The sequence below is a fragment of the Halichoerus grypus genome, chromosome 7 (assembly GCF_964656455.1).
Source record: "Halichoerus grypus chromosome 7, mHalGry1.hap1.1, whole genome shotgun sequence".
NCBI classification, from domain to species: Eukaryota; Metazoa; Chordata; class Mammalia; order Carnivora; family Phocidae; genus Halichoerus; species Halichoerus grypus.
Window position 1 is genome coordinate 131,008,758 of NC_135718.1, and position 27,241 is coordinate 131,035,998.

General features: G+C 59.4%; 1 protein-coding gene across 1 annotated transcript; it reads left to right on the top strand.

Moving 5' to 3' along the window:
• The first annotated feature begins 832 nt into the window (after positions 1-832).
• Positions 833-26,449, top strand: CDK18 (cyclin dependent kinase 18). The gene is made up of 16 exons (XM_078078307.1): positions 833-1,056; positions 16,875-17,024; positions 17,196-17,335; positions 17,924-18,049; positions 18,846-18,902; positions 19,947-20,061; positions 20,252-20,346; positions 20,568-20,630; positions 21,299-21,422; positions 21,533-21,653; positions 22,438-22,535; positions 22,764-22,869; positions 23,001-23,043; positions 23,751-23,841; positions 24,145-24,222; positions 24,981-26,449. The coding sequence occupies exons 2-16, from the start codon at positions 16,901-16,903 to the stop codon at positions 25,013-25,015; spliced, it is 1,416 nt and encodes a 471-aa protein (XP_077934433.1). The 5' UTR covers positions 833-1,056; positions 16,875-16,900; the 3' UTR covers positions 25,016-26,449.
• Positions 26,450-27,241: the final 792 nt, after the last annotated feature.

Consider the following 27,241-nt stretch of genomic DNA (forward strand, 5'->3'; position numbering starts at 1 on the left):
AGTTAGATGGCGTGGCCATTAGCCTGGGTCCTAATTGTGGTTTGCCACTAACTCTTTGTGGGACGTTGGGCTAGTCCGATCGCCTTCCTGGGCCTCAGTTTCCCTTTCTGTAAAATTAAAGCTGGACCAGCGCTAGCTATTCTGTAAGGTTTCTTGGATGATTCTCAGTTGGCCTGTGGGGTTTAATTCCAAAAGGACAAACTGAATTACCCTTCAGGGTAGGAAGTGGGGGTGATGGCTAGTGGTGAAGCTTCATTGAAGCCCCAGAGAGGTGGGGTCAACCAGGTGGGAGCTTGGTCCCAAAAGGTAAGTGACAAGTCCCACCGGACAGGGCAGAGGGAGAACCCTAGGGCTACTGTTGCAAGAGCACTAAAGGCAAATATAGCCAACAGGACGGGCCTGTGGGCATTAGCTCCTGGGGTGCCCGGTGCTGGGATCCAGGATCAGACTCAGAAGGTGGGAAAGCTACCTTTAGAGAAAGGCCCTGTCAGCAAATCACCCCTGGTGGTCTGGCCCCAGTCCTGGGGTGCTCGGATCCAGAGGGGCTCATCGCCTAGTCAAGGCGCTCCGGGCCAGCCCCAGAGGGCCGGCAGAGGCCAGGCCTAGGAACTAAACCGGAAGAGGCACTTGGACCCTGGTTCCCAGAGTGGGAGAAAGGGGTGGGCACCTGGGCAGAGGAAGCCCTGGGGATTGGCAGCGGCTGTGGGCAGGGCGGGAGGGACGGGGGAGGAGTCAACTTGTACACGTGAAAAACTCTGGCGGGGGCCGGGTTTTTCCCTTCCTCCTCCTCCTCCTCCCCCTCCCTCCTCTTCCCCACCTTCCTCCACCCTCCCTTCCCCTCCCCTTCTCCCTCCTCCTCCTCCTCTTCCTCCTCCTCCTCCTCCTCCAGCTCAGGTTGCAGCTTCTCTGGGGAGCCGCTCACCTTTCCGGAGCAGGGGAAGCAGCCCCGAGCCCGGGCAGGGACCCCAGCAGGGCGCAGGGCACGGCGCCCAGGCCCGCGGCACCCCGGCTGTCGCGGGCGGGAGCCGGCGCGCCGCGGCCCCCAGGCCACGCGCGGTGAGTCCCGCGGGCGACGCGCAGTGTCCGGAGGGCTGGGCGGGCAGCGCGCCGGGGGAGGAAGGGGGCGGTCGGAGGAGGGGGCACCGCGGCGCCGGGTAAACCGAGCAAAGGTAAGCGGAGCGGCTCTTAAAGGCGCCGGTCTGCTTTTGCCCTGGGGCGGGAGGTTGGAGGGAAATGCCGGAGCGCCGCGGGGAGATCGGAGATCACGAGGCGTGCGGGCTCGGGTGCTGGGGGTGGGTGAGGCCCCGAGCAGGCCCCTCCCCAGTTCCAGGTGCGCCGGTTTGCCTTCGCAGATCCCCCCCCACCCCGGGGAGACTCCGCCGGGACTCCCTCCGGCCCCCGGGCTCCGGTCTGAACCCGAGGAAGCAAAGTTTTCCACCCAGGTTCAGACCAGGCGCTTTCCAATCGCCCTTCCTTCTGGGAAGGGCAAGGGTCGGGAGTCTCCGGTGACGGGAGAACCCGCGCGAGGGTGCGGCCAGATCGCGCCTTGAGGGGCTTTCTGGGCTCCGGTGAACTTTCCAGAGTGACAGGCTGGAGGGTGGGAGACCAGAGCCCTGGGGTGAAGGTGGAAGGACACGCGAAGCCCTGCAGGTTCCAGCGTGGGGGCGGTGGAGGCGGACTGGGGCCTCTGGGATTGCGGCCTCTCCTCTGACCCCCCCAGGAGACCGCAGGGGCCGCGGCCCCCACCCCGCAGCAGCGGGAGGCCAGGGGTTAATAGAGCGGTGGGGAAGGACGGCGGGTGGCCTGTTGCGCTGTGTGGCTTGAGGATTCTGCTGTATGGGGGCGGGGGAGCGGGGGGGGGGGGAGGGGGACAGGATCAGGAATCTGAAATCTGAAATCGGTCCGGGCTGGAGGCCTCTCTTCTCTCCCTGTTGGCGGCCGGAGTTGTCTGCAGGCCCCGTGGGCGTCGGGCTGTTGAGACAGTGACCGGTTTTCTGTGCTGTGGGGTCAGCACCCTCCTAGGCACCAGTGGCCTCTTTAATGCTCTCTGAACCCTTTCCTGACAGCAGGGGTAGGAAAGTTAGGGCTGTGTGAGGGGTGAGGGTCAGCGCCCCAGAATCTCATCCCCACCCCCAGCCCATCCCCTCTGCAGTTCCTCAGCTGCAGCCTGGGCACTGTGACTCACTGCCAGCGCCAGCTTGCCCACCCTGGCCAGGACCCTGGGAGAGATGCAGCATGTTCAGCTTGCCCCACCCCCCGCCCAGGACCCTGTGAGATGCAGGTGGCATTTTCCACTGGGCATGGGCACACAGCACATGGGGACACTGGGCTGGGGGACCAGAATCCTCGAGAATGCTGGGAGGACTGGCTGACAGGCTCGCCTGCCCGCAGAGATCCCCTACCTTTAGTCTAGCCTTGGGAGGGGGCTGGGACACATGGCTTAGGGCTGAGGGGAGGCAGGCTTGGTCCCAGGCAACAGTGACTTCTGGGTTTGGGTCTGCATCTTGAAGGTGGTCTGGAGAGAGGGGCACCTTGCCACAGCAAAGCTACTGGCTCAGATTACTCTGCCCCAGCCACCTCCTGTGCAGGATGAGCCTGTGAGGCTGACCTCCCCCAACCCCTGCAAACTCACTGTCCCGTTGGGTTCCTAGGACTCTCCCCACTGGCCACCCATGCCCCTCCAGGAGAATGGAGCCGTCATTCTTCCCATATGTATGGGGGTTTCCAGAGCCAGAGTGGACTCAGTAAGTTACATCTGAATTCTGAATGCCTGGGTGGTTACCAGTTATAGAATATCTGCTGGGTGTCCAGCAGTGTGTCCCACAGCTTCATAAAGTAGGCATTGCCGTCCCATTTTATAGGCAAGGAAACAGAGGCTCTGAGAGACCAGCTTTCCCCAAGTCTCATGTAAGTGGGATCCAGCCCACTTCCATCTGACCCTGAGCTCCCTGCTCACAGTCCCTGCCCCATCAGGGGAGATCCTGGCCCGCTCTGGAGTTCTCTGGTTCGACATCAGTCCTCAGGAGAAGGAAGGATGGGTGTGGTGCTCCGGGTAAGGAGGCTCTGGCTTGTTCTGTGCCAGGCAGAGCCAGGCTTCTCCGTGGGTCGCAGGAGAGGAGACACCAGATCCGAGGAACAAGTAGGTTCTTGGTCTGAGATCTCATGGGATCCAGCCGCCTGCCCGGGAAGCCACCCCCTGGGTCCCAGGGGACATGATGCTGCCTTTTGGGCTGCACTTGTTTTCTCTGTAGACCCAGACTCTGTCGTCTGCCGACATGCCCCATGCTATAGGGCAGAGCCTGGCTTGGTCTTCCCAGCTTCTACCCCAACCATGCCTCTTCTTTCTGGGGTCACCCTGTTTGGGATTTTCATCCAGCATCTCTATCCATCCCTCCCGATTCCTTTCCTTCCCTGAGTTTGAGACCTAAAGGGGAGGGCGAACCAGGGTCTTGTTGGAATCCAGGTCCAGAACGTACTAGCTGACCCTCCTCTCCCCAGCAGACTCCTGAGCTTCTCCGAGCCTCAGTTCCCTGATCTGTGAAATGGGAGTCATTGTAGGGTGGGTTGTTAGAGGAACTAAATGAAATAACACATAGTGCCTGGCATGTAGCAGATGCCCAATGATTAGCTGAATCGTGCATGGTTATTTGGGAAGGAAATTTCCCAGTTATGACACCATGCCTGGCTCTGGGGTAGAGAAAAAGGCCGGCTTTCCTAACCCCAGCAGGCTGGGCCCTGAGCATCTTTCCTGCTCTTCCAGCTCAGGGAGGAAGGGGTGGATAGAAACCTGCCAGGAGGGGACCAGGAATCTGTGCTGTGGGGACTCTGCCCTCTAGTTTCTAGCATGAGCGAGGTGGGCACTGGAAGCTGGAAAACCTGTAGCCTCCGGCTCCAAGGGGCCTCTGGCCAGGCCTCCTTGCCCTGGGGTAAGAAGACCCTTGCTTACTACTTAACTAATTGCAGTCCCTCTTCTGCCCTGTTGTCTGTGAGGGAGTGGCTGGCCTGGGTCCAAACTCACCTGATTAGCTTCACCTCGTTTGTTGGGAACAAGTCACATTTCTCTTTTGTAACCCCGTGTCCTGCCCTCACCTCTCCTCTCCCCGACCCTGGACCCTTTGCCTTTGCCCCACTGGCTTCAGCTGCTGAGTGGGCGCTTTGCCATCTCCAGGGGGTGGGAGCTCCCCAGCGTTAGGCTTGTCTTGTCCTGGTCCCCACAGCTGCATACATACCCCTAGAACCCAACTCTAAGGCCGGGGCTAACGGCAGTTCGGGCCGAGGGCCTGGGGCCCAGGATCACCATAGAGCTGGCGGCTGGGCCCGGCGGGAGCTGGCCAGTGGTGCTGGCGGATCAAGAAGAGGGAAAGCTGTAGGCGCATCTCAGCCAGGACTGCTGTCTGAAGGAGAGCCCATCTGCTTCTGAAATCTTCACAGTTTCATCTGCAGGGGAGGAGGGATGGGGAGGCAAGTATGGGGTTTGGCTTGCAACCAGAAAGGGTCTTAAAGCTCCTTGCAGGCATGAGTGTCCCTGGTGAGACAGGGCACCCTGGGTAAGGAGACATTGGCCAGAACTTTTGGAGGGACGGTGGTGAGACCCTCTTTCTTGGAACGGTGGACCAGGGTCTCACCCTGTGCTCCCACCCCACCTACTGACATTAAATCAAGTCTTCCCTGGAATTGGCGGGGTGGGGACAGACGAGGCGACTCTATAATGTCCGCCTGGTGCATTCATTCATTCTTTACATGCGAGCGCCCGCCTTCTGTCCAGCATGGGGGGCGGTTTACCAACTTGGGGTTTGGCTCCAGTCCTGCCCCTGCGGCTGAGTGAGGGGCCTCGGGCGCAGGACCTTGCCCACCCAAGCCTCAGCTTCGTCAGTGAGAAAATGGGGAGAGTGGGAGTGTCACACGTGCCGTGGAGATGTCAATTAAGGCAGTGGCCACCGCGCTCCCAGCTTCTTGCCTCACCTCGTGTCATTAGCGACAGGCAGTAGCCCCCCGAGTCACTGGGCTGCACGCGGCAGTTCTCAGTAGCCTGGCTTCTGCTTGGTCCCTGTAGAAACCACGGCTTAGGCCTCAAAAGGGGGAAGGGAACTATTCTTAAAACGTTTCTACTCTCCCTCATGCCAAGGACCTTCTGCATTTTATTGTTATTGTGGTAAGTTCTGACAAAATTCCAGAATGATTTCTGTCTTTACACCCTTGCTTCCCTAAAGAAGCCTACCCTTCCTTTCCTTTGTGGGGCAGAGGGTGGCGGGGGGAGTCCCTTCAGGAACCAGGGCTGCTTCTCTCCTCCGGCCCCAGGCATCCAGCAAAGGATTCAGTGCCTGGAAGCAGGTAGGAGGTAGGTCCTGTGCCCTAGGGTATCACTCATAAAGTCAGCAGTGCTGGGTCTCCAGACCACCTCTGCAAGCAGGGCATGGGATGAGGCCAGACGAGGGGTCCCAGAGTCCCTCCCTGTTACTGGCCCGGAGCCCAGCTGGCGGTACCCCCCACTGTGGCTGGGCCGGGTGCCATGCTCTGGGCTGAGCCACAGCTCACGTTGCTTCTTCTCTAGGTAAGGTGGTCCTTGAGTGGGCTGCCGATTGCCCTAGTGACATCACCCTGTGGCGGGGGTGCTATCTCTGGGCAGCTCCTTGCAGTCCCCAAAGGAGCAAAGAGAGCATTGAAGTCACAGTCACAGGCCCTCAGTTCTGGTCCCAGCTCTGCCCCTTCAACCTGAGTGGCCTTGGGCAGGTCATTCCCCTTTCTGAGTCTTGCCTTCTTCACCTGAAAAATGAGGGCACAGACCAAGGGATTTCTAAAGCTCCATCCAAGATGACGGGTTTGTGGTTCCAACTTTTAACAATCCTGCTGCTAAGGTGAACTGTGCTCTGAGACTCCGGGAGGGACCCTGCCCTCCGTTCTTTAAACTCTGGAGCACAGACAAGGGCCTCCCCCAGCCGAGGCCTGCGACGCCGGTCCCTGCCACGGCTCGGATGACTGAGGAAACCCTGGAAGGCCTCCCCACTGTCAGATAAGAGGAGAAAAAGAACCTCCCAAAGGAGTGGGTGCTGGATTCAAATGCCGTACAGACACTGGACGCTCAGGGGCAAGCCTCCGTGAGTGAGGGCTCAACCACCTCCAGCCCGTTCCAGTAGGGCACGCGAGCCAAGAATGGTCAGTACAGAAGAAAATAATATTCTGTGACGTTGAAAACGATATAAAGTTCAGATTTTTGTGTCCATGAGTAAAAGTTGATTGGAAGACAGCCCCACTCACTTGTGTCCATCTTGTCTTCGGGCACTTTCTACAAGGGGTGGGGGGGAATCGTGTGATTGTGGCAGAGACCATATGACCCCCAAAGCCGAAAATATTGACTATCTGGCCTTTCACAGAACAAGTTTGCCAATCCCTGTTCGAGATAATTATAGTTCTCCCCAGGCTTGCACTAAAGAGTTTTGGAATCTCAATCTAAAAATACTTTCTTTTCATTTAAAAAGAAGTGTTACTTCTTTTACCATAAGCAGTGAGTGGCCATTATGGAAGTATCGGAGGATGCAAGTAAGCAAAAAGAAGGTATTAGAGTCACTCCCAGTTCCACCACCCAGACATAACTTCTGTTAGCAATTTATCTCGTATCTTTCTGGATCATAGGTAGAGTGTCTGTTTATAAGGGTGCGTCTATGGCACGTGAATATCTAGCACACGTGGAGCTTTGCGAGTTGCACACATCTGCCCTTCTCACTTAAAAACACATCTCCAACTATTTGCTCCCTCCGCCCGGTGAGGTTTATTCTAGTTTGTCAACCTCCCCCCCCCCCCCCCCCCCCCGGGGACGTGTAGACAGCAGAGCAGGTAGTCAGTCGGACCTGCTCATTGCCACTCTGGGGCTTGCTGGGGCCAGAGCTCTGGGTATGGGAGTCATCAGCACGTGGCTGGCGGTCCCCACCACGGGAGTGCATGAGGTCACCAGGAAGAGCCTCAGAGGGGAAGAACAGAGGGCCGGAGAGGGAACTCTGGGGAGTGCCAGATTTGAGCGACAGGTAGAGGAAGTGAGTCTGGCCGATGGGGGAGGGAGAGGGAAGCAGGAGGAGAGCCTGGAGGCCAAGGGAAGGGAGACAGGGCGTGGAGCCTAGGACAGTGCCCCCCCCCCGCCCCCCCCCAGCAGGTATCTGTGGAATGAGTGAGTGACTAGGAGAAACCAGTACCTCCCCCGAGGAGCCTGACTGAGCTCAGGGCAGCAAGTGACACTGAAGGGGGGCATTTAGAGAACAGCTGAACAACGGTGAGGTGTTCAGAAGTTTCTCATAGGGGACCTTGGAGGCAGGAGGAGCGGGAGGTGGTCCGGGCCAAGGGGGGGTACCTGGACTCAGCCTGGTGGGAGGGAAGCCATGCTGAGCGTGAGGAGGCCAGCTTGCCCTAAAGGTTGGAAGATATTGACGGGGGTCCTGTTGGAATGTGGGCCAGACTGGAGGGGCCAGGCAGGGGGCTGCTGGGAGTGGAGTGGAGTATAAATAGGAATACAGTCTAGAGATGCTGGGAAAGCCTCCCCTCCTGCCCTCCCTGCTCCCGAGACTGAGAGGTCCCCAGGGATGCCAGTACTTGATGTTAACAAAGATCCCGTGACAGACCACCAAGAAAGCTGGGCCTCTTGCATGGATGAGGGAGAGCTAGAGGGTGGGCAAACTTGATCCTCCTTATTTCTCCTCCATTTCCTTGTGTGGAAGATGGTGGGCACCAGCTTCTGCACTTAAGCAAATGGAGAGGAGAAAGGTGTGAGCTGTTTCCTTTGGGACTGAAGGAAGACCTCAGAAAAGGTTCCAGACTTTGGGATTTTGAAAATGCTGGGCAAGGTGGCTGAGGGACCTTCCTCAAGGGTCTTTAATGGAGCCTGCTAAAATGAGCAGGGAAAGGGTCTCCTCAGCCTGGGAGGGGAGGCGGGCCTTGTCTGGAGGCAGGGTGATGTGGGGATGGGTCTTGCCTTTACTGCTCCTTGCTGCAGCCTCTGATCTGGAATGTTCTGCACAGCCAGGACCGGAGCTGGCCAAAGGGCGCCTTTTTCCATCTTAGCACTTACAAATCCAGAGCCTCTCCAAGGACCGCAGACCAGACTTAGCTGGGTCTCAAAAAGGGTCAGAAAGAAAAAGCAGAAGATGACGTATGGGCCTCTGTTCCTTGAGCCTTAGGAAGCCAAGGAGGGCAACAGTATCAGCAGGGCTGATATGGGGCTAGAAGTGGGCAGTCAGGGGGTCAGGAAGGGTCATCTGTAGGGGTCAAGGCCAAGGTGTGACCAGGGTAGTGCACCTGACCTGTGAGGCCCTGGGAATCTGCCCCAGAGGGATGGGAACACATGAGGAAGGCCCCAGGGCCCTGTCAAACCCCTTCCTGACAAGCCCCGTGGGCCTCAACTCAATGGTGTTTGGTGGGAACCTAGCATTAAGACTTTCCCCATCCCCAGTCCATCCCTCGCTGTGGGTCATCTGCTCAAGCAGAGACCTCCACAGCCCTCGCTGAGGGAGTCACTGTCCGGCAGGCAGCTTACCCCTGTGCCTCGGTGGTTCCCTTTCTCCCCACCCCGCGACTGCCATCTGAGCCAAGAGCCGGCCAGAGAAGGCAGGGTAGGTTACAGCTGAGGCTTCGAGTCCAGTGGGCAACTGACTGTCTCCTGGCTTCTCTCTTGTCTCCAAATAGCCCCTAGAACTCAGAACTCACAGCTGATCATTTGAGGGTTCGCTCAGTGCCAGGCCCTGGGGGTGTAATGATGAGTCAGACCGAGTCCTTGCTCTTAACATGCTCACAGGCAAACCAGGGAAGCAGACAAATGAACAGGTGCCGTCCAGGGAGCCAGACAGCCTGCTTGGGGATGTCCAGGATGCCATAGGCTGGGGCCAGTGGGCTTTCAGGCCAGGGGAGAAGTGACGGTCATCGCAGAAGCCCTCTTGGAAGAGGTTATGCCTTTCTGCAGCCTTGAAGATGGGAGCACTCAACTGGCTTTCCCTAGTCCCTGGCCCACCAGTCCCGCCGATGTCCCAGTTCCCACTGAGAGTCAGAAGAACCAAGGATGTCTGGGGTCTAGGGCTGGTTCACTGGACCGCGGGCCTTGCTCTGGGTGCCCAGAAAGAGGGCCGGGCCCACCCCAGGTGTACTCAAGGCCCACCTTCTCAGTATGGAGCTGGCCTCATGAGATAAACCTAGAAACGGCCTTGGCCGGACTGAAAGGAGGAAGAGAACCAGCATATACCGCACACATATAGAGCACCCGGAGGCTCACGGGGACTAACCGTCTTTGTCCTCAGTGGGCCTCAGATGTATGTAAAGGAAAGAGTTGTAAACAAGCCTTTGGGGTGCAGTGGCCTGGTGGCCCCATTCATTCCCCGAACACTGCCCGAGCACCCCGTAGGCTCCCGACGCTGCATAAGGTGCTGGGCAAACAGCTCACTGAGACCCTGCTGTCGTCCTGCAGGACATCACAGTCTAGTGACAAGTGTACTCAGGCTGGTCTGGAAGCGACAAGGAGGAAGCATCCCAATTTACCTAAAGGGAGGTGTGGTCATGTGCGGCTCTCAGAGGAAGTGACACTTGAGTTTGGAGGTCTTCTTACCAAGGGAACAGTGAGGAAGGGCATCCCGGGCCGAATGAACGGCACGTGCAAAGCTGTGGGGCATGAGTGTGGTTTACTCTGGGAACACCAAATGCACCCCATAAAACTGGACCCTCCAGGGAGCGGTGAGAGCCGAGACTCAAGAAGGAGACAGATCAAAACACAAGAGGCCTAGTCTGCTGGGCTCTGGAGTTTGGACTTCTGTCTGAGGGCAGTATTATGTTGAAGGATTTTGAAGAGGGGAGTGACATCATCAGAAAGCAACGAAGAAAGTTAAATCCAGTAGCCTCTTAGCAGTTGGATCGGGGATTAGATATTCTCCCCATTTAGCAGACAGTGAAACCGAGGCATGGGGCGTTTTCCCAGGTCATGGTGCTGTTAAGTGGCAAAGCTGGGATTTCTTCCATACTCCAAGCAGCAGAGAATTTTGGAGAGCCGGCCTGGCCAGCATGTGGCCCTCACTATAGGACACTTCCATCAGGTAGGACCCTGCAGGGATAAATGGTACATCTGCCCAAAGAGCAGGGGCGGCCCTGAGCCCCAGACATTTCACCTCCTGACCACGCTTCCTGCAGGTTAGCCCTGCATGCTCCTGGAAGGCCTTCACCGCCCGCTTCCTGCATTCCCAACGGAGGCTGTGGGAAGCATCTCCTCACTGGCAGGCCAGCTGCAGGCCTCTCTGTGCTCCTCGATTCTGGCCACCCGGAAGGCCCCAGGCTCCCAGCCTCTCCTCCAGGCCGGAGCTGGGGCAGAGCGAGGTCAGCGATGAGGGCTCTGGGCCACTGCTGACTGATTGCCCCTGAGGTTTGTCGCAAGCCAGGGAAACCGAAGCCCCAAGCTGTGCAGGGCCGGCTCAGCTGGAGGATGGAGGAAGAGATGCTATCTACAGGGGTCCCTGAGGCACAGATCTCGCTGGGAGGAGGGAGTGTCTCTGAAGTCCCAGCTCATGACGTCCGCAAACTTGGTCAGCCATGGCCGCTTGTTCTTTTGAAACCCGCCCAAAGGCCCAAAGTGGCAGAGTGACCGAGGTCGGGGGCAGGGAGAGGGCGGCCGAGGGTGTCCTGGCCAGTGATCAGCCTTCGAGACCGAGGCTCAGAACCTCTGGGCTTCAGAGAGTGGGCAGTTGCGAGTTGTAGCCTTCAAGCCCTGCCCCTGGGCCCTCAGAGACTGAGATCTAAAAGAAAAGAAAACAGGACGAAAGCAGAAGAAGGGGCTTGGAGAAGCCCCTGACTTGTTCCTGGAGCCTAGTAGGTGCTCCCTGTGTGCCTGTCGGCTGTCTGTCACCAGCGCCAGGCAGAGGGGGCAGAGTGCCCCTGGTGAGACGGGCGCTTGAAAAGTCCCCGCCGGGGCCCTGGGAAAGGATGCGCTGTCTCGGACGGTCCATCCGAGGGCCGCCCGGTGGCCCTGGGGGGTCGGGGAAGCCTCGCCAGACCCCAGGCCTGGACTGGCCTGAACTGCGGGCCAGGGTGCTGGAGCCGAGCTTGGGTTGTGGGGCGCGGGGAGACCAAAGCCATTGGAGGCAGGGGGCTGGATCGAAGGACCTTGGGTGCAGGCTGTGAACTGGGGCTTCATTCAGGGAGGAGGGAAAGGGCTTCTCAGAGGGCTTTGCTGAGAGGAATCTCCTAGCCTGGCTCCCTGGAGGTTCAGGGAGGAAGCCGCCCTCCGCCCTCCACACCAGCCTCACTTCCGTGGGGTGGACACTGCTGCCCAGCTTCCCTGGATGCTCTGCCAACCTCCTTCTCTGCCTCTCTAGTCTCCCAGTCAGGGCCCGGCAGGCGGCCCAGGCCCGGGGCAGGTGGCAGGTCTGGGGCCTGGCAGGGGCTGTCCTGGGGGCAGCAGGCTGTGTCTGCCCTCCCTGGACACTGGGCCTGGGGGCCCGGCCGGTCTGCCGTGGGGAGCTTTCTCCCCTCCGAGGACCGGGGCTGAGAGCGGTCAGCCAGGAGGCCGGGGTCCTCTGCCCTGCGTGGCCCTGGAGAGCTGTGTCATCTAAGTCGGGGGGACCCTGCCCGCCTGGTCTTTCCCTCTCAGTCAGGTGCCTCAGGCCTGCAGGTAGATGCCCACGGCCCTGCTTCCTGCCCCTTTTCCGTCGGGGGTCTCAGAGCACTTCGTAGGCTGTCAGGAGTCTGTGAGGGACGTGTCTCGTGTCTCGTGTCTCGTGTCTCGTGAGCTTTATCTGGGGCTCTTTTCCGGCACATCTTTGCATCTGAACAGGAGCTGAGGGAAGAGGAGGGAAGAGCTCACATCCCCTGGCGGCCTCCTTTTGCTGGTGCCGCGTCGTGTTAGCTCACCCGGCGTCCGCACTCAGGCGTCCGCTGGACAGGAAACACTTGCCCCAAACCCAGTTTCTGGTCTTCTCTCCCGAACCTCCGCTCCAGCAATCCTCGTGTCCAGCGGTGGCCACTCCATCCTCCCAGTTGCTCCAGCCAGAGCCCTTCAGAGTCTTGCTTGACTCCTCTCTGACACCCCCTCTGCAAATCCCTTGGGCTCCACCCACAAAATCTATCCAGAAGCCAACCACTTCCACTGCTCCCACACTGGTCTCGGCCACCACCACCATATGTCACCTGGATCTCTACAGTAGCTTCCTGATGAGGCGCTCCCTGCTTCCTTCCTTGCCCACACAGTCTGTTCTCAACACAGTAGCCAGAGGGAGCCTGTTGAAATCTAAGTGGGATCACATCACTCAGCTGCTGAAACCCTCCTGTTCCCTGTTGGGGCTGACACTCTGCTCTGTGTTCCCCTGTGGCCTCCTCTGCAGCCACACTGCTGTTCCTAGAGCATACCAAACTCACTTCTGCCTCAGGACCTTTGCACCGCCTATTCCTGCACTGATCTGCTTCCCCTAGATTCCGCATGACTAGCTCCTTTGCTTACACCTTCTTGGAATTCTTCCTGAGATGTCACTTTCCCACAGAGACCTTCCTGACTACCCTGTTTAAAATTGCAACACCCCACCCCCCTCAGCTCCCATCCTTCTCTGCTACTTTCTTTTGCTCCGTTGCACCTGTCACCAGTTAACATCCTGTGCATTTTATGTATTTATTTTCTTGTTTGTGCTGCTCCCCACCATTAAAATATAAGTGCCATGAGGGCAGAAATTATGTCTGTTTCTTTCGTAAGTGGATTCTCAGGGTCTACAACAGTGCCTGGCATGTGTAGCTGTTAATAAATACTTGGCAAGCGAAGGACTAGAGCCAAAGCTAAGAGAGATTATATAACTGAAGTGCCACCAGAATGTGAATTTGGCTTTTAATTCGGGGTGGGGGTGGAGGAAACCTGGAGGAGACCTCGAACAGGAAACGGCTCTTACAGCCTGGGTCCCAGGGAGGGGCAGCGTGGGGAGGGCTCCCGTTAGGAGAAGCAGGGAGCAATGTGGTCACAGGGTTTGTGCACTTAGTAACAAGCAGGAAATTGCTGCATGATTTCGAGCAAGTCGGGTCTCATCCTGGAGCCTCGGTGTCCTCAACGGGCCAGCAAGGGGATGGAACGGTGGGTCTGTAAGTGCTTCTCCTGCTACCGTTTCCAAAGTTCAGCCCTTTCTCACTGGGCACATGGCGGCCTCTGGGCAAGTGTCCGCTTCCTCCTGGCCTGGCTCCTCCCTCCTCCTGTACCACTCGCTGTTTTGGCACCAGCAGGAAGTTCTGGGCTGGTTGGTGTGTGCCTGGGAGGAAATGACAGGAGGTAGGCTGAGAACTTTAGGCTCACCTGGCAGGCAGGCAGGAGGGGCGGGAGGCCTGGTTGCGGGGTCTGCTTGTGGGGGGTCCACGCCCACAGTTCCTGAGGGGGACTCTTCTCCAACAGCCCCCAGCCCAGCATCCCTGGGTGCCCAGCTCCCTCTTGCCCTGGCACCAGTTGCACGAGGACAGCCCCAGATGGCTCCCTGGTCCCGGGGACAAAGGCCACACTGTGCACGGCCTTGGGCTGGCCTCGGGCTGGGTCACACTGAGCCCTTCTGTCCCCGGATGGGGGTGAGGGGCAGACAGCAACAAGGTGACAGGCCTTTTTCCTGTCTCCCTTCCCCCTTGACCCCCCAAATCTGAAGAGCTGATTCTCTCAAGGGAAAAGTGACAGAGGCATCTTATGTCTTGAGCGAGGGAACAACAGGGAGCATTCACTACTCAGTCTGCCCTGTCACACCCAAGACCCTGCCGGGTTCAATGCCCTGATTGTCCCCAGCAGAGCGAGGCGTCCACTCTCTGCTGCGGTCACCACCCCTGCCGCCTGCCTCGCTGTCGCCACCAGTAAGTCCATCCTTACATCTGACCTCCGTCCCTCCTGCTCAGTGACAACCACTTCCTCTGGGTCTCTCTCGAGTGGGTGGAGGACAGCCGGTCCCCATCCCTCGGCATCGCCTGGCCCTGCGTTCCTGCTTGAGAAGCCATCCTCAGCTTCACCTTCCTTCTAGATCCCCAGCCCACCCTCCATCCCACCCCAGACCCAAGCTGGTGGCTCCTTGCTCCTAACTGAACTGAGGGGACAGCACGAGCAGGTGCCACTCAGGGCTGGTTCTCTTTTGTTTTGCAGAAATCGGGGGCCTCCCTCCTAGAAGGCTTCTAACAAGCCCCCTTCCCCCACAGGCAAGAGCAAGGGCGTAAGATTTATGGCAGCTACTGGTGGATTCCTGAACACAAACCCAACATGCCATCCCATAAATCCCAGACTGCTGGACGGCTTTATGGGGGAGCCCTGTTTTTAGAAGGGGGCGTGACTAGTCCCTCTTGGCAGAGCTCAGACCTGAAGGAGCCAAGTCCCTGGCTCCCCGCTACAACCCTAGGCTGACCATGACCGAGCCTGGGGCATCAGTCTGCAGGGCAGACATTTCTTCCCCTGTATGGTAGTTGGGGGGCTTATGGGGGGGTTCTGCTGCTCCGCTTGGCCTGCCTTCTGTCTTCTGCCTTCCTGCACCTCCCCAGCTCAGAGGATTCCCTGTCTCAGCACAGTAGGGCAATCTGGAATCCTGGGTGGATTACCATCCCTTACCTAGACCTCAGATGCTTCTCACCGTGGCTCCATGTCCAGATCACTGGGGATGCTTTTTTTTTTTTTTTTAAGATTTTATTTATTTGTCAGAGAGGGTGGGGGGCATAAGCAGGGGGAGCGGCAGGCAGAGGGAGAAGCAGGCTCCTTGCTTAGCAGGAAGCCTGACGCAGGACTCGATCCCAGGACCCTGGGATCATGACCTGAGCCGAAGGCAGACGCTTAACCAACTGAGCCACCCAGGTGCCCCTGAGGATGCTTTTTAAAAAAATTCATTTTCCCAGTCACCATTCTCAGTTCCAGACTCTGAGAGTGAGACACAGGAATCTGAAATTTTTAAAAATACTCCCTGGTGCTACTGATGTTCAGCCCACTTTGTAAACAACTGTCCAATGGGGACATCTCCACTGTCCTGTCTTGCTGGGAAATGTGAGGCGACAGGTAGGACACATCTAGGTCCTCCTGTCCCTGGAAACCATATGCTGCCACTGTCACGAAGCTTTCGTTATGGGACAGGCTCTGGCCCCTGGCTGGCTGCACACTCCAGGGTAAAGCGGGGTGACTGCCCGCTGGGACCTTCATGTCCACCCATGCGTCCTATAGACGGTGGCCCCAGAGCACTGGGGGCCAGGGGGGAGCAGCGGAGGTTGGAGGGCAGGAATGAGCTTAGGGACGGGGAATCCGGAAAGTCCGAGGTGCCGGCTTTGCCAAGGAAGCTGGAAGAACAGCTTCTGATACCTTCTCCTCAGAGGAGGCATCAGCAGCCGCTGAGTTCCTGGAGAATAGGGACCACACTTCACTCCCCGCCGTGACCCCAGCACATAGTAGCTACTCGGTCCTCACCTGTCGAGCTGAATGAACCAAGTGAGACTCTAGGGCCCAGCGGACAGAGATGGGCTCAGCTGGCGCCAGCCGGAGAAAAGAGGACCTGGCCGCCCCCCTACCCCCATCCCATCCCCTTCACCGCCCCCCCCAGCTCTGGGCTCAGGAGCCTGCTGGCCCAGGGAAGGGACCCTCTCCAGGCTGGCTGAGGACAGAAGGATGACCAGGAAGCAAAGCAAACATGTTATGACCCAGAATCCCTTAAACCAGGGGGATTCAGGAGGGGTCTTTGGCAACAGGGAACTGGCTAGTGATTGGGAATGAGCTGTGCTGGGTGCTTGGGTAAAAGCTGGGAGAGGGTGCAGGGTGGCCCCGTCCCATCACAAGACCGGCCCTGGATGCCTTCTTGGCAGGCGTTGGTGGGGCACTTGGGAGGCCTCCTGGTCCCTGCTCCACCAGGGAGGTGTGGGCAGAGCAGGATGAGGGGCAGCCACACCCGGGAACTTATGAAATCATAGAGGGGAGTGGCGGGGGGGGCGGTGGTTCAGGGCAAGATACAGAAGGAAGGGTCTGCAGGAAGAAGCAGTCTTAACTGCCTGGCCAGCAGGGTACCCCCTCAGAGGGCACAAGGGCTGGGGAGCCCCAGGGAGGGAACCCTTTCTGGCTCGGGAAGGGGCCTTGAGGTGAACAGAGCAGCCCACCCTTCTCCCCCACTGTGTTCTCTGCGGCGTGGACACCCTGCCCCCTCAGGGCTCTGGCATGAGAGGGGCTCAGCCTCCTGTCCCTGGGGCCCTCTTTTTCCGGCAAGCTTCTGTGTGTCCCCTGAGACCTTCAGCTGCTCCTGACCTCCTACATTTCAGCTGGAGAGATGGGGTGGGGCCAGCTCAGAGGCACACGTCCCCTCCCTTGACCTTCTCCTTTTCTGGGTCCCAGGGACCTAGGACAAGCCAGAGAGGGACCTCCAGGTGTCAGTATGAGGATGAAGTGGGGTTTGGACCAGACTGTCACGGCCGCAGGCTGAGCTGATGTTCAGCTTCTGGGCGTCAGTCAGTGAGGCTTACTGGCTGTTGACATACTCAAGCTCTTACACACAAGCGGGTGAAGAACTATTGGCCCCAGTTCTGGTCCCCTCCCTGCCACTCCAGGCCTCTTGAGAATTCTCTAGCCCTCCAGGAGCCCAAAGGTTACCGTGTGGCCTGGTGAGGCCCCCAGGCCCCTGCCGGCACGCCCTACTGCTATGAGCAGCACTTCGCTATACTGATTAGTACGTAGTAGCCGGGCTGGGGTGGGGGGGTTCTGGGGGGCCGGGGGAGCGGGATGCACAGGGAGGAAGAGGGCTAGGTCCTGGAACCTTGGTGAAGAAGATGCAACCCTGGCTCCCGAATGCAGGGCCCCAGAGCTCGATGGGCAGACGGAGACAAGACCCAGAATTCGCATCTGCTGTCAGCCGGGCCTGGTGCCTGGTTCTCACCCGCGCTGCTCCCCTCTCCCGTCTCAGGCCCCACTGCCTGGTCCCCGCTGACCATGAACAAGATGAAGAACTTTAAGCGCCGCCTCTCCCTGTCCGTGCCGCGCACTGAGACCATCGAGGAGTCCTTGGCCGAGTTCACAGAGCAGTTCAGCCAGCTCCACAACAGGCGCGATGAGGGTGAGGGGTCCGGCCGCCCCCCGCCCCGCCCTGACGCCCCCCACAGCCCCTCCTGGCCCTCCCTGACTTGGCCCACACTGCTGGGGGAGGACAGAGGTGGGGCGGCAGACTCCCTGCCCCTCCGCCCGGGGCAGAGGGACAGGGTGGGCAGCTGACGCCTCTCCCCCTCAGACCTGCAGCTTGGGCCTCTTGGCAGAGACCCCCAGCCAGAGTCCAGCACCTTCTCCCCGACAGACAGCGGGGACGACCCTGGGCAGCCGTCCCCCGGCTTGCTGTACAGGCGGCAGAACCAGCGGCGCTTCTCCATGGAGGTGAGGGGCTCTGGGCTCTCCCCTGCGGGCGCGGCAGGACACGCCCGACAGTGTGTGCCCAAGGTCGGTGGCGGCCTGGGAGCCAGACTCCATGGGCTCAAATCCCAGCTCTGCTGTTGATCAGCTCTGTGACCTTGAGCAAGTGTCTCAACCTCTGTATACCAGTCTCCTTGTGTTAAAGTGGTCATCGTGAAGATTAAACAAGTTAATATATACCAAGTGCCTAGAACAGTCCTGGTACATAACGAAGCCAGACAATTTGACTACTGTTCTTATGACTCGTCTGCATGGGCCCACGTATAAGACAAATAGGCTTCCATCCGTTGGAATCTCATTCTATAGATGGTTATACTGCAGCCCAGAGAGGGAAAGGGACCTCCTGAGGTCACACAGCAACCCCTGCGTGTTCACATATGTCTCTGAGCACATCTTTGAAGCTGCTGTGAGCCTGGGGTCACAGCCTGTGGTTTGGCCCTGCTGGGGTTGCTCTACAGGGAAAGCCAGGCCCTGGGTGAAAAGTGAGGGTCCCACAGCACGAGGTAACCTGGAGCAAACACGGGTGTCCCCGTCTCATCCCGGCCACTGCAGGACATCAGTAAGAGGCTGTCTCTGCCCATGGACATCCGCCTGCCCCAGGAATTCCTGCAGAAGCTACACCTGGAGAGTCCAGACCTGCCCAAGCCGCTCAGCCGCATGTCCCGCCGAGCATCCCTGGTGAGTTCCAAGAGGGTCAGAGGTCACCAGGGGAGACCCTCCTCCCCCAGCCTGGACACATCAGTTCGGGTTTGCCTGTCGGGCGGGCGCCTGCAGCAGTTTGTGGGCCTCTGGCGCCACCTGCTGGCTTCAGCCAATTCGCAAGCTTGTAGTCCTTGGTCAACGTCCACTCCCCTAGGTGAGTCCCACCAGGGCTGGAGCTGAGCCCCCATAGACCAGCTGGCATGTGCTTTCCAGTCGTGGCTGCTTATCATATTTCCTTGGGAGCATCCTGCAAAACGTGGACTCTGGCCCCCACTCCAGATACCTACAGAATCAGACTCTGGTGGTGGGGCCCAGGAATCTATATTGTTAAGGGTCGGGTACCACTGAACTAGAGGAAGTATGCTGATGAGAGAGACTGCCGGGAGGCTGGTTCTGAACTGGACACTTGAGGTGCAGTTGAGAACAAGACACAGTTTCTGCCCATGAGGAGCTAGTAGTCTGAGCAAGGCGGAGACAGACGGGTGTTGAAGGTGTGTGGCAATCTCAGGTGCCCCAGCCCTGGCTCTGCCCCCTCCACTGCCAGGGGAGGAAGAAACTCACACCTCCTAGGGTTCCTTCCTTTATCCTGGGGATAGAGGGGAGAGGCCAAGAGGCAGAACTTGTGGCTGCCCTCATCCCCGCTAGGCTCTTTTGTTGCCTCTCCCTGATGGGGGTCTCATTCCCTTCCCTCCTGGAGGCTGGCTGGGGGGTGTCACGTATGTGGGGCTGTGGGGCCTTCAGGCTCACAGGACCCTATGTCTCTCCCTCTCAGTCAGATATCGGCTTTGGGAAACTGGAAACATACGTGAAACTGGACAAACTGGGGGAGGTAAGAGGCTGGGTGGGACAGTGAGGAGCAGGGACAGGGTCTCCCCTGCCCACCCTGTCCTGCCTTCCCATCGCCCCTGCCCCAGAGGCATACTGTCTTGGCCGTCCAGTCTGGCCCAGCCTTTTGCAGGTGTTGAGGGAGGCCCAGGTCCTGGAGGAGGGGATGAGGATGGAGTGGGGCCCGTGGGCTCTGGGCATAATCCAGTTTTGTTTTTTTTTTTTAAGATTTTATTTATTTATTTGACAGAGAGAGACACAGCGAGAGAGGGAACACAAGCAGGGGGGAGTGGGAGAGGGAGAAGCAGGCTTCCCACCGAGCAGGGAGCCCGATGCGGGGCTCGATCCCAGGACCCTGGGATCATGACCTGAGCCGAAGGCAGACGCTTAACCAACTGAGCCACCCAGGCGCCCCTGGGCATAATCCAGTTTGTCTGTCTGTCTGCTTTTCCTGCAAGTGTTTCTCTGGATTCAAATCCCATCTCTACCATTTACTAGCTGTGTGGCCTTGGGCAAATGATGGGACCTCTCTGTGCCGTAGTTTCTTGCTCTGTCAAATGGAGGTGTAACGACTGTGCCCCCAGGGCTGTCGTGGGGATGGACTAGGTTACTCTAAGAAGCTCACATACACGCTTAGAGAGTAAGCGCTGTGGGCCGTTAGCTATTTCTGTTACCACTGTGCCACACTTTGTGTCAGGGCCCTGGGGCAGCCAAAGGTTTACAGACAGGAGAAAGACACGGCCCTCTCCCTCCAGGAACCCAAAGAGGAGACCTACCTGTAAACATCAACATAAGGAAGAACAAAACTGTGTTATAATAGAAGGGCGCCTCGCCTGCTGGGGGCTCAGGGGGAGGACAGTCCATTGTGAACAGGGAGGAGTGAGGGACAGAGTCAGAGAGAGATGGGTCTTGGAGCACACGCAGAATCTCAGTGAAAGGAGAAGAAGGGGGAAGGGCACAGCGCAAGCAGAGGCACAAAGAGGAGGGTGCTGGCCAGAGGGCCATGGGCCCTGAGTGTGGCTGGTGCTGCCGGGGTTCTTGTCCCCAGGGTACCTATGCCACAGTCTTCAAAGGGCGCAGCAAGCTGACGGAGAACCTCGTGGCCCTGAAGGAGATCCGGCTGGAGCATGAGGAGGGGGCGCCTTGCACTGCCATCCGAGAGGGTACAGCACCCTAGGGTCCTGAGCTCCTGGGGCTCCCGGGAGGAGGGCTTCATTGACCTGAGCCCCAGAGGGAGCCTAGGGGCAGAGGGTCATTGCTGGAGTGGGGGCTCCTAGGGCTGATCCCAGGAAGAGAGGGTATGAGGGGTGTGTGGGGCCCCAGGGACCCAGGTGGGCCTGTCGCCCCCTACAGTGTCTCTCCTGAAGAACCTAAAGCACGCCAATATTGTGACCCTGCATGACCTCATCCATACGGAGCGGTCTCTCACCCTGGTGTTTGAGTACCTGGTGAGTTGGGCTGGGGCTAGCAGCTTCTCCCCTCTGTGGTGGGGGTGGGGGCAGGGTGGGGGGCAGCCCAGGCCTTGTTCTAGAATCAGGTTCTCAGACGATTCCATGCAGGAGGGGGCCCAGGGAGTTTAAAGGCAGCTCAGACCTTGGGCCCTGCCTGGGGAGGGGCTTCCAGCCATGGGTCAAGACAGGTCGGGGCTGAGCCAGGCTCTGTGTTCCAGGATAGTGACCTGAAGCAGTATCTGGACCACTGTGGAAACCTCATGAGCATGCACAATGTCAAGGTGAGGGCGTCCATAAGGGCCGCCTACCCTCAGGGCCCCCATCTCGGTCCCCATCTGTTCTCCAGCCCAGCATGGGAACCCACACTCACCACCAGGGTCCCAGCTGCTGAGGTTGCTCAGACCTTCAAAGGCATGAGGGCGTGCAAGGTCACTGCCATTCAGGGAATACCAGGAACTGTTCTATGCGCCCTACCCCACCAATGCAGACACACACCCTCTGCCACCATCTAGCTGATGATATAAAATCCCCTCTCCAACTCTGAGCATCAGTTTTCCCATCTGTCAAATGGGTACATGGATGAAAGGAGGCTTCTGAAGAAGCTTGAAGGGATGAATGACCCCTTCTGGTCACTGTGAAAGAACCAAGTGCATAGCTCCCCACCCTGGTGGGCTTCCTGGCCCTGCATGGCCCCCCTCAGCTCCCGGACCAGAGAACGCTCTGGCCTCCAGCACCCTGCTTCCTCTTCCGCACACCTGGTGCCCTCCCCTGTGGGTGGGATTCCCTGGGATGGATGGAGCCCAGGATGGGGCGCAGCATGGGTGGAGAACGGGTAGCTCCCCAGCGACCTCACCGCCCCTCCTAGCCATGGGGCAGAAACATAGGGTCTCCCAGGTGGGACACACTCTCACCTTCCCCTGCTCACCTTTCTTGTCCCCTCCTCCCTTAGATTTTCATGTTTCAGCTGCTCCGGGGCCTTGCCTACTGCCACCGCCGCAAGATCCTGCACCGGGACCTGAAACCACAGAACCTGCTCATTAGTGAGAGGGGGGAGCTGAAGCTGGCTGACTTTGGTGAGGGCCGGAGCCCACCGGGGCCAGGGGACGGGTCTGGCACAGTCTCCCAAGGAGGTGGGTGCTGTGGGAGAGGGAGTTGGGAGGCTCAGTGATGTGTCTGTCCCCAGGACTGGCCCGGGCCAAGTCAGTGCCCACGAAGACCTACTCCAATGAGGTGGTGACCCTGTGGTACAGGCCCCCTGATGTGCTGTTGGGGTCCACAGAGTACTCCACCCCCATTGATATGTGGTGAGTGAGCGCCGTGGGACCAGGGTGAGGGGGGTTTCCACACCTCCACCTTCCCTTTTGCTGCCTCAAGACCCTCTGCAAAGAACTGCCTAACCTCCTGCCTAACTAGAAGCCAGGTGACATCCTCCTGCAGTAACCGGATGGGAAAGAATTAAGTCTGGACTATGTTAGAGTCCCCCTGGCTCTAAATAGTCCCTCCAAGGCTCTGCTTCTGAAATATTCCCCCAGGGATCCCGAGGAGGTTACTAGAGGGCACAGGAGGGCTGCCACAGTAAATGTGATGAATCTTCCCCAAGCATCATTTCTACTGAAAATTTTGGAAAGGATTTATTACTTTTGTGTTAAAATTAACATGCATATGATTTGGTGTAGAACGAAAAAAATCAGTCCAGTTTTTAAGCAGAAACCCAGGTTTCTGATGAATGACCACTGTGTTCTGTGCTAGGGGGTCCCCAAGAGAATGGATTTATGGACTTCTCTCTTCCCGTGGGGACAGAGTTTGAGACAGCACTGCTTGAGGAACGGGCACATGGGCGCAGACCCAAACTCTACGGGGTGAGGGCAGAGGCTAAAGCGCCCTAGAGCCCAGAGGAGCCCCAGAGAGAGACCTCCGTGGCGGACTGGGCTGTGCTAGCCTCCCCTGTCCTGGGCCGCCCACCCCAGGGCCAGGACTCTTGCAGCCACCACGGGCAGGGCATCACAGGTGCCCTGGTGGAGCAGCCCTAGGAAGGGCGGGTGCGAGGAGGCCCAGCCTGACGCCGCCCCTGCGCATTGCTCCCCGCAGGGGCGTGGGCTGCATCCACTACGAGATGGCCACGGGGAGGCCCCTCTTCCCCGGCTCCACGGTCAAGGAGGAGCTGCACCTCATCTTCCGACTCCTGGGTCAGTCTCCGGCCGCCCCCTCCCGCTCGCCTCCAGGGGGCGCCAGAACTCCGTCCAGCCCAGGCGCCTAAAGGGACTGGGAAGAGGGGCTCCCACTCGCTCTCGACGGGGCGGCGACCCCTGTGGCCTCCGCCATTCTCTGCCCCCACCCCCTTCACTGCATCCTTCCCAGTCGCCCGTGGCCCTGGCCGCTCACTCTGCCCTTCCCACGCCCTCTCATCTCCCCAGGGACCCCTACAGAAGAGACGTGGCCCGGCGTGACCGCCCTGTCGGAGTTCCGAGCCTACAATTTCCCGCGGTACCAGCCCCAGCCGCTCATCAGCCACGCTCCCAGGTAGCCCTGCCGCCCCACACCTCCTCTCCTGCTCGCGGTCCCCGCTGTCCCTCCTGGAGGTGGCCGCGCACGCCCCCGGGCCCCGGCCCCCCCACCCAGGCCGGGCCTGCGTCAGCTCCTCCGTCCTGCAGGTTGGACACTGACGGCATCCACCTCCTGACCAGCCTCCTCCTGGTGAGTGTGCCCCCAGCCGGGCCCAGGGACGGGCAGCCGGAGAGCGAGCAGCGCTGAAGCCCCGAGACCCCCCCCGGGCCCTCCACCCACCTCTGCGCTCACAGCTCACGCTCGCCCGCATATTCGTCCCCGGCGCCCTACCCCCAGGCCCAGGAGGAGCGCTGGTTTCCACTCTGCGGTGGGAGTGGGCGCACTCTGAGCTCAAACCCCAGTTCAAGCCCACTTACTAGCTGTGTAGCCTTGGCCAAGTTATAGAACCTTCCTGGGCTTCCGTTTCCTCCACTGCAAAGAGGAATTGAGAATTCGTATTTTATAAGCTGGTCACGAGGACAAAGGGAGATTATGGAACGCACTTAGTATGGTGCCTGTCTCGAAGGAAGCGCACAGGGGAGTCGCTGGTATGACATGTTACTGTTGTAATGTTATGAGCATGGTGGCTTCAGCCTCTATTTCCATCCCAAGAGGAGGTCACTCTCTGAAAGTCCCAGTTTGGGTTTGCTCTCGGTGGCTGGAGACCTGGGAGCCGAGCCCGCAGTCGGCCTCGGGCTGGCTTGGAGGTGGGGGCTGGCAGCGGCCCCTGCAGGCTCCTGGGTTAGACTCGGGCCCCTCTCCTTCTGGCCGTCTAACTCAGTGTTGGGGTCGCACCGCGCACAGGGGTCCCCAGAGTCCCCCAGCCACGGCCCCATAGCCCACCCTGTGCCTTTCAGTACGAGTCCAAGAGTCGTATGGCCGCAGAGGCAGCCCTGAGCCATGCCTACTTCCGGTCTCTGGGAGAGCGCGTGCACCAGCTTGAAGATAGTGAGTGTCCGGGGGAGGCTGGGGGAGGGGCCGGGGTCACCCCGGAACCGAAGACAGGGGGCGGCCGCTGTTGGGGGAAGAGCTGGGACAAAGAGGCCCAGCAGCCTGGGCCTCCCCTCCTCGGGGTCCCGTCTGTGACTCAGGGGCAAAACTGTGGGATCTGGGAAGCCGCCTGCAAGGCCCAGCTAGGGGCTCCTGGGCCAGCCCTGAATGATAGGGGTTCCCCAGCCAGCGGGCGCTCTGTGGGCGCGGGGGCCCCTGTGGGCTCGGCTCTCTCCCTACCTTTCTCCTCTCTCCCCACAGCGGCGTCCATCTTCTCCCTGAAGGAGATCCAGCTCCAGAAGGACCCAGGCTACCGGGGCCTGGCCTTCCAGCAGCCAGGTAGGGGCTCGTGCCTCCCCCACCCCCTCCCCTAATTAGGGGAGACCAGGGCAGGCTGCTCCTCCCTCTTGAAGAACAGAGTGAGGAATAAGCATGCCCCCCTCCCCGACATTGGCCTCCTTTCGGGGGGGGGGGCCCATGGGGAGCAGGGAAGGAGCTGGATTCCCTATCTCCTGCCCAGGCTTCCTCCCTCCAGTGTGTCCCTTGTCAGCCCCCAGCCCAGACACAACGCTGCATCAGACAGAGCCCTGAGGAAGGGGCACGCTCTCTGGGCTACATTCTGTTTGCAAACCCTGAATTCTCCCGCCTCCATTCCGGGGGAACCATACCTTGTCTCTAGAACAGCTGAAGGCCTCAGATGTGAAAAGTGCGTTATTTCGTATAATCCTAAAACACCCCTTGAAGTTGGTACCTTTTGTGTGTGTGTGTGTATTTTAAGTAACCTCTACACCCAGTGTGGGGCTCAGACTCACGACCCCAAGATCAAGCATCACAGGCTCTCCCGACGGAGCCAGCCAGGTGCCCTGAAATAGGTACTATCCAGGCTCCCCATTTCGTAATCAATGGATCTGAGGCACCGGGGAGTTAGGTCACAATCTCACACAGCTGGGAAGTAACCGAGTTGGGGTTTGAACCCAGGACCGACTGGCTTCCGGGAGCAGAATAGCCCTGGAAGAGGCCCTTCGCTCCTGGTCCCCGGGACACGCCGCTGTCCAGCCTCCTCTCTGCAGCCCCATCCCTTCCCCTCTGTTCTCCAGGCCGAGGCAAGAGCCGGCGGCAGAGCATCTTCTGAGCCGCGCCCACCCTGCTGCGGCCCCAGGACCCCCAGGGACGAGAGGTCACAGCGAGCACAACGGCACAACGGCGGGCAGGATGGGGCCTGTGTGGCCCTGGAAGGACTGAGGAACAAGGGCTAATGGCTGGCCCAGAAGACCTCTTGGCAGCCCTGCTGGCCACGGCTGTTTCCTCTTCCTGCTTCCCACAAGCCTCCCCTGTGGCCTTCACCTCGACACCAACCCCTCTGTCGTCAGCCCTGGAGCTGGGCTTGAGCTGCTTTCCTGGGGGGAGATGAGGAGGCGGGGAGTGGGGGGACCGCAGACCCTTTCCCACCCTGAGGTGCTTGGGCACCAGCGTGGGACCCACACAGACGGGAGAATCCAGGCGCCAGGCTGAGCACTGTGCCCCGAACGTGGGTACCACCGTACCTCCCCGCCAGGGGCTGCCTGCCCACACATCACTCACCTGCTTCCCCTCTGAGAGCAGGGAGCTCGGGCCACCTTGTCTAGGACCCTGGAATCCTGGGTGCCCATGTGTGTGCCAAAGCCCACCCCCCACCCGAAGGGCAGGTGTCCCTAGAGCAGCAGAGAAGAGGAGCCCAGCCCTACTTCTCCACACCCTCACCCTGTCCCCATTTCCCTCTCCTGGCCAGAGGCCCCATATGCTGCTGGATGCCCAGCTGAGTCCAGAGGTGGCTGGTCCCACCAGCTGCACTCCGCCACCTCAGCTGGCTCCTGCCCCTCTCCCCATTCTGAACAGGATTGCCTTAAATTGGCAGGTGGTAGAGCACTCACTGCCCTTGGAGCTCTAATCCAAGCTCCTACCTGTCCACCCTTTCCCGAAAGTGGCTCCTGCTTATCATGCCTGGGTCCTGATAAGCCAGCCCTGGGCCGAGGTCCGGGGGACGACACCCAGATAGGCAGGGTCACCTTCATGCTGGTGCCAGGCCGGCCTCCGCTCCTTGGGGCTCTCACAGCCTCCCCTGTTCCCTCCTTCCCGGCCCCTAGGACCCGGTCCATGCTCCACCCTATCCTGGCACCAGCCTCCCCATGCCCCCGGGCTCCCAGAGGGCAGGGTGTAAATGCCTCAGTCTAAGGTGGAGGAAGGTGGGATAGGACACACAGGCTTTGATCCCCACCCTAGGGGGCTGGGAGTCGGAGGGCCCGCAGCCCCGAAGAAGGCTCCCCCTCACCACCCCTTCCGAGCACGCCTGTTGTATTCCCAAGGTCTCAACACTTGGCTGAATCTCCAATGGCAAGGCCAAGGGGAGGCCAGGCCCGGCTTCTCTACGCAAGCCCCCTGCCCAGCCCAACCCCTCAGCCTGAGGAGCAGTCCTGGAGGGTCTTGGCCTCCCCACAAGTCCCTCCCCTCCTCCCCGCACTGTACTGTGAATGTCCCGTGACTCAGCACAAAGACAGATAATATATTTAATTAATGTTGTACAGAAAAGCTGATTTTGACGGATCGATGCCAAAGAGGGAGGACGGAAGGCCCTTCTCCAGGCCTCATGAGTGTGGGTGGGGCCTGCTTGTATATGTATATATATAAAGCGGACATAGAGTTTGGTTCGTGTGCATCTCTGAACCCACCCTGGGCATGGGAGGGGTGCCCTGCACCCGTCCTGCCCTATTCCGGATGTTGCTGCCTCCAGAGCCGGAAGTCAGCTCTGGGCCTTGTGGGGAGGAGCTGAGGAGGCCTTCGCCCAGGGACGGGGCCTGAGGGGTGGGGCCGGCCAGGAGAGCACAGAGGGAGCCCCGGGGAGGGGTCTAGGAGCCGGCTGCTGGGGCTGCCCCTCTCGCTCCCCCAACCCAACGGCTCCCTGACCTCTTGGGAGGAAAGGAGGGGCGGTTTAAGAGAGGGTTGACATGGGGGATGGCCAAGGCCAGGGCACAGAAGGAGGGTGCACGTGTCACTAATCCAATCCAGCAGCAATTTCTACAAACTTTGAATCCACCTTCTGTTGCCCAGACCGCCTCTTACCTTGAGGGCACACAGCCTCCTTTGTCTCTCCCAAAGCTCTCCGCATCCTGCTCTGCTTTCCAGTTCGGTGTCCACGTTTGCTTTCCCAAGAGCACTGTGAGAATGCCAGGCCCCAAACGATACCTCCTGACCCTACCTGTCCAGCAGCCTTGGTCCCCCCTGGCCTTTCCCTTCACCACACCCACTTGGCCTTGGCGGGGGGGGGGGGCATTTGTGGTTTGCAAGAGCCCGCAGCTGCCCGACAAAAGATCCTAATCAGTGA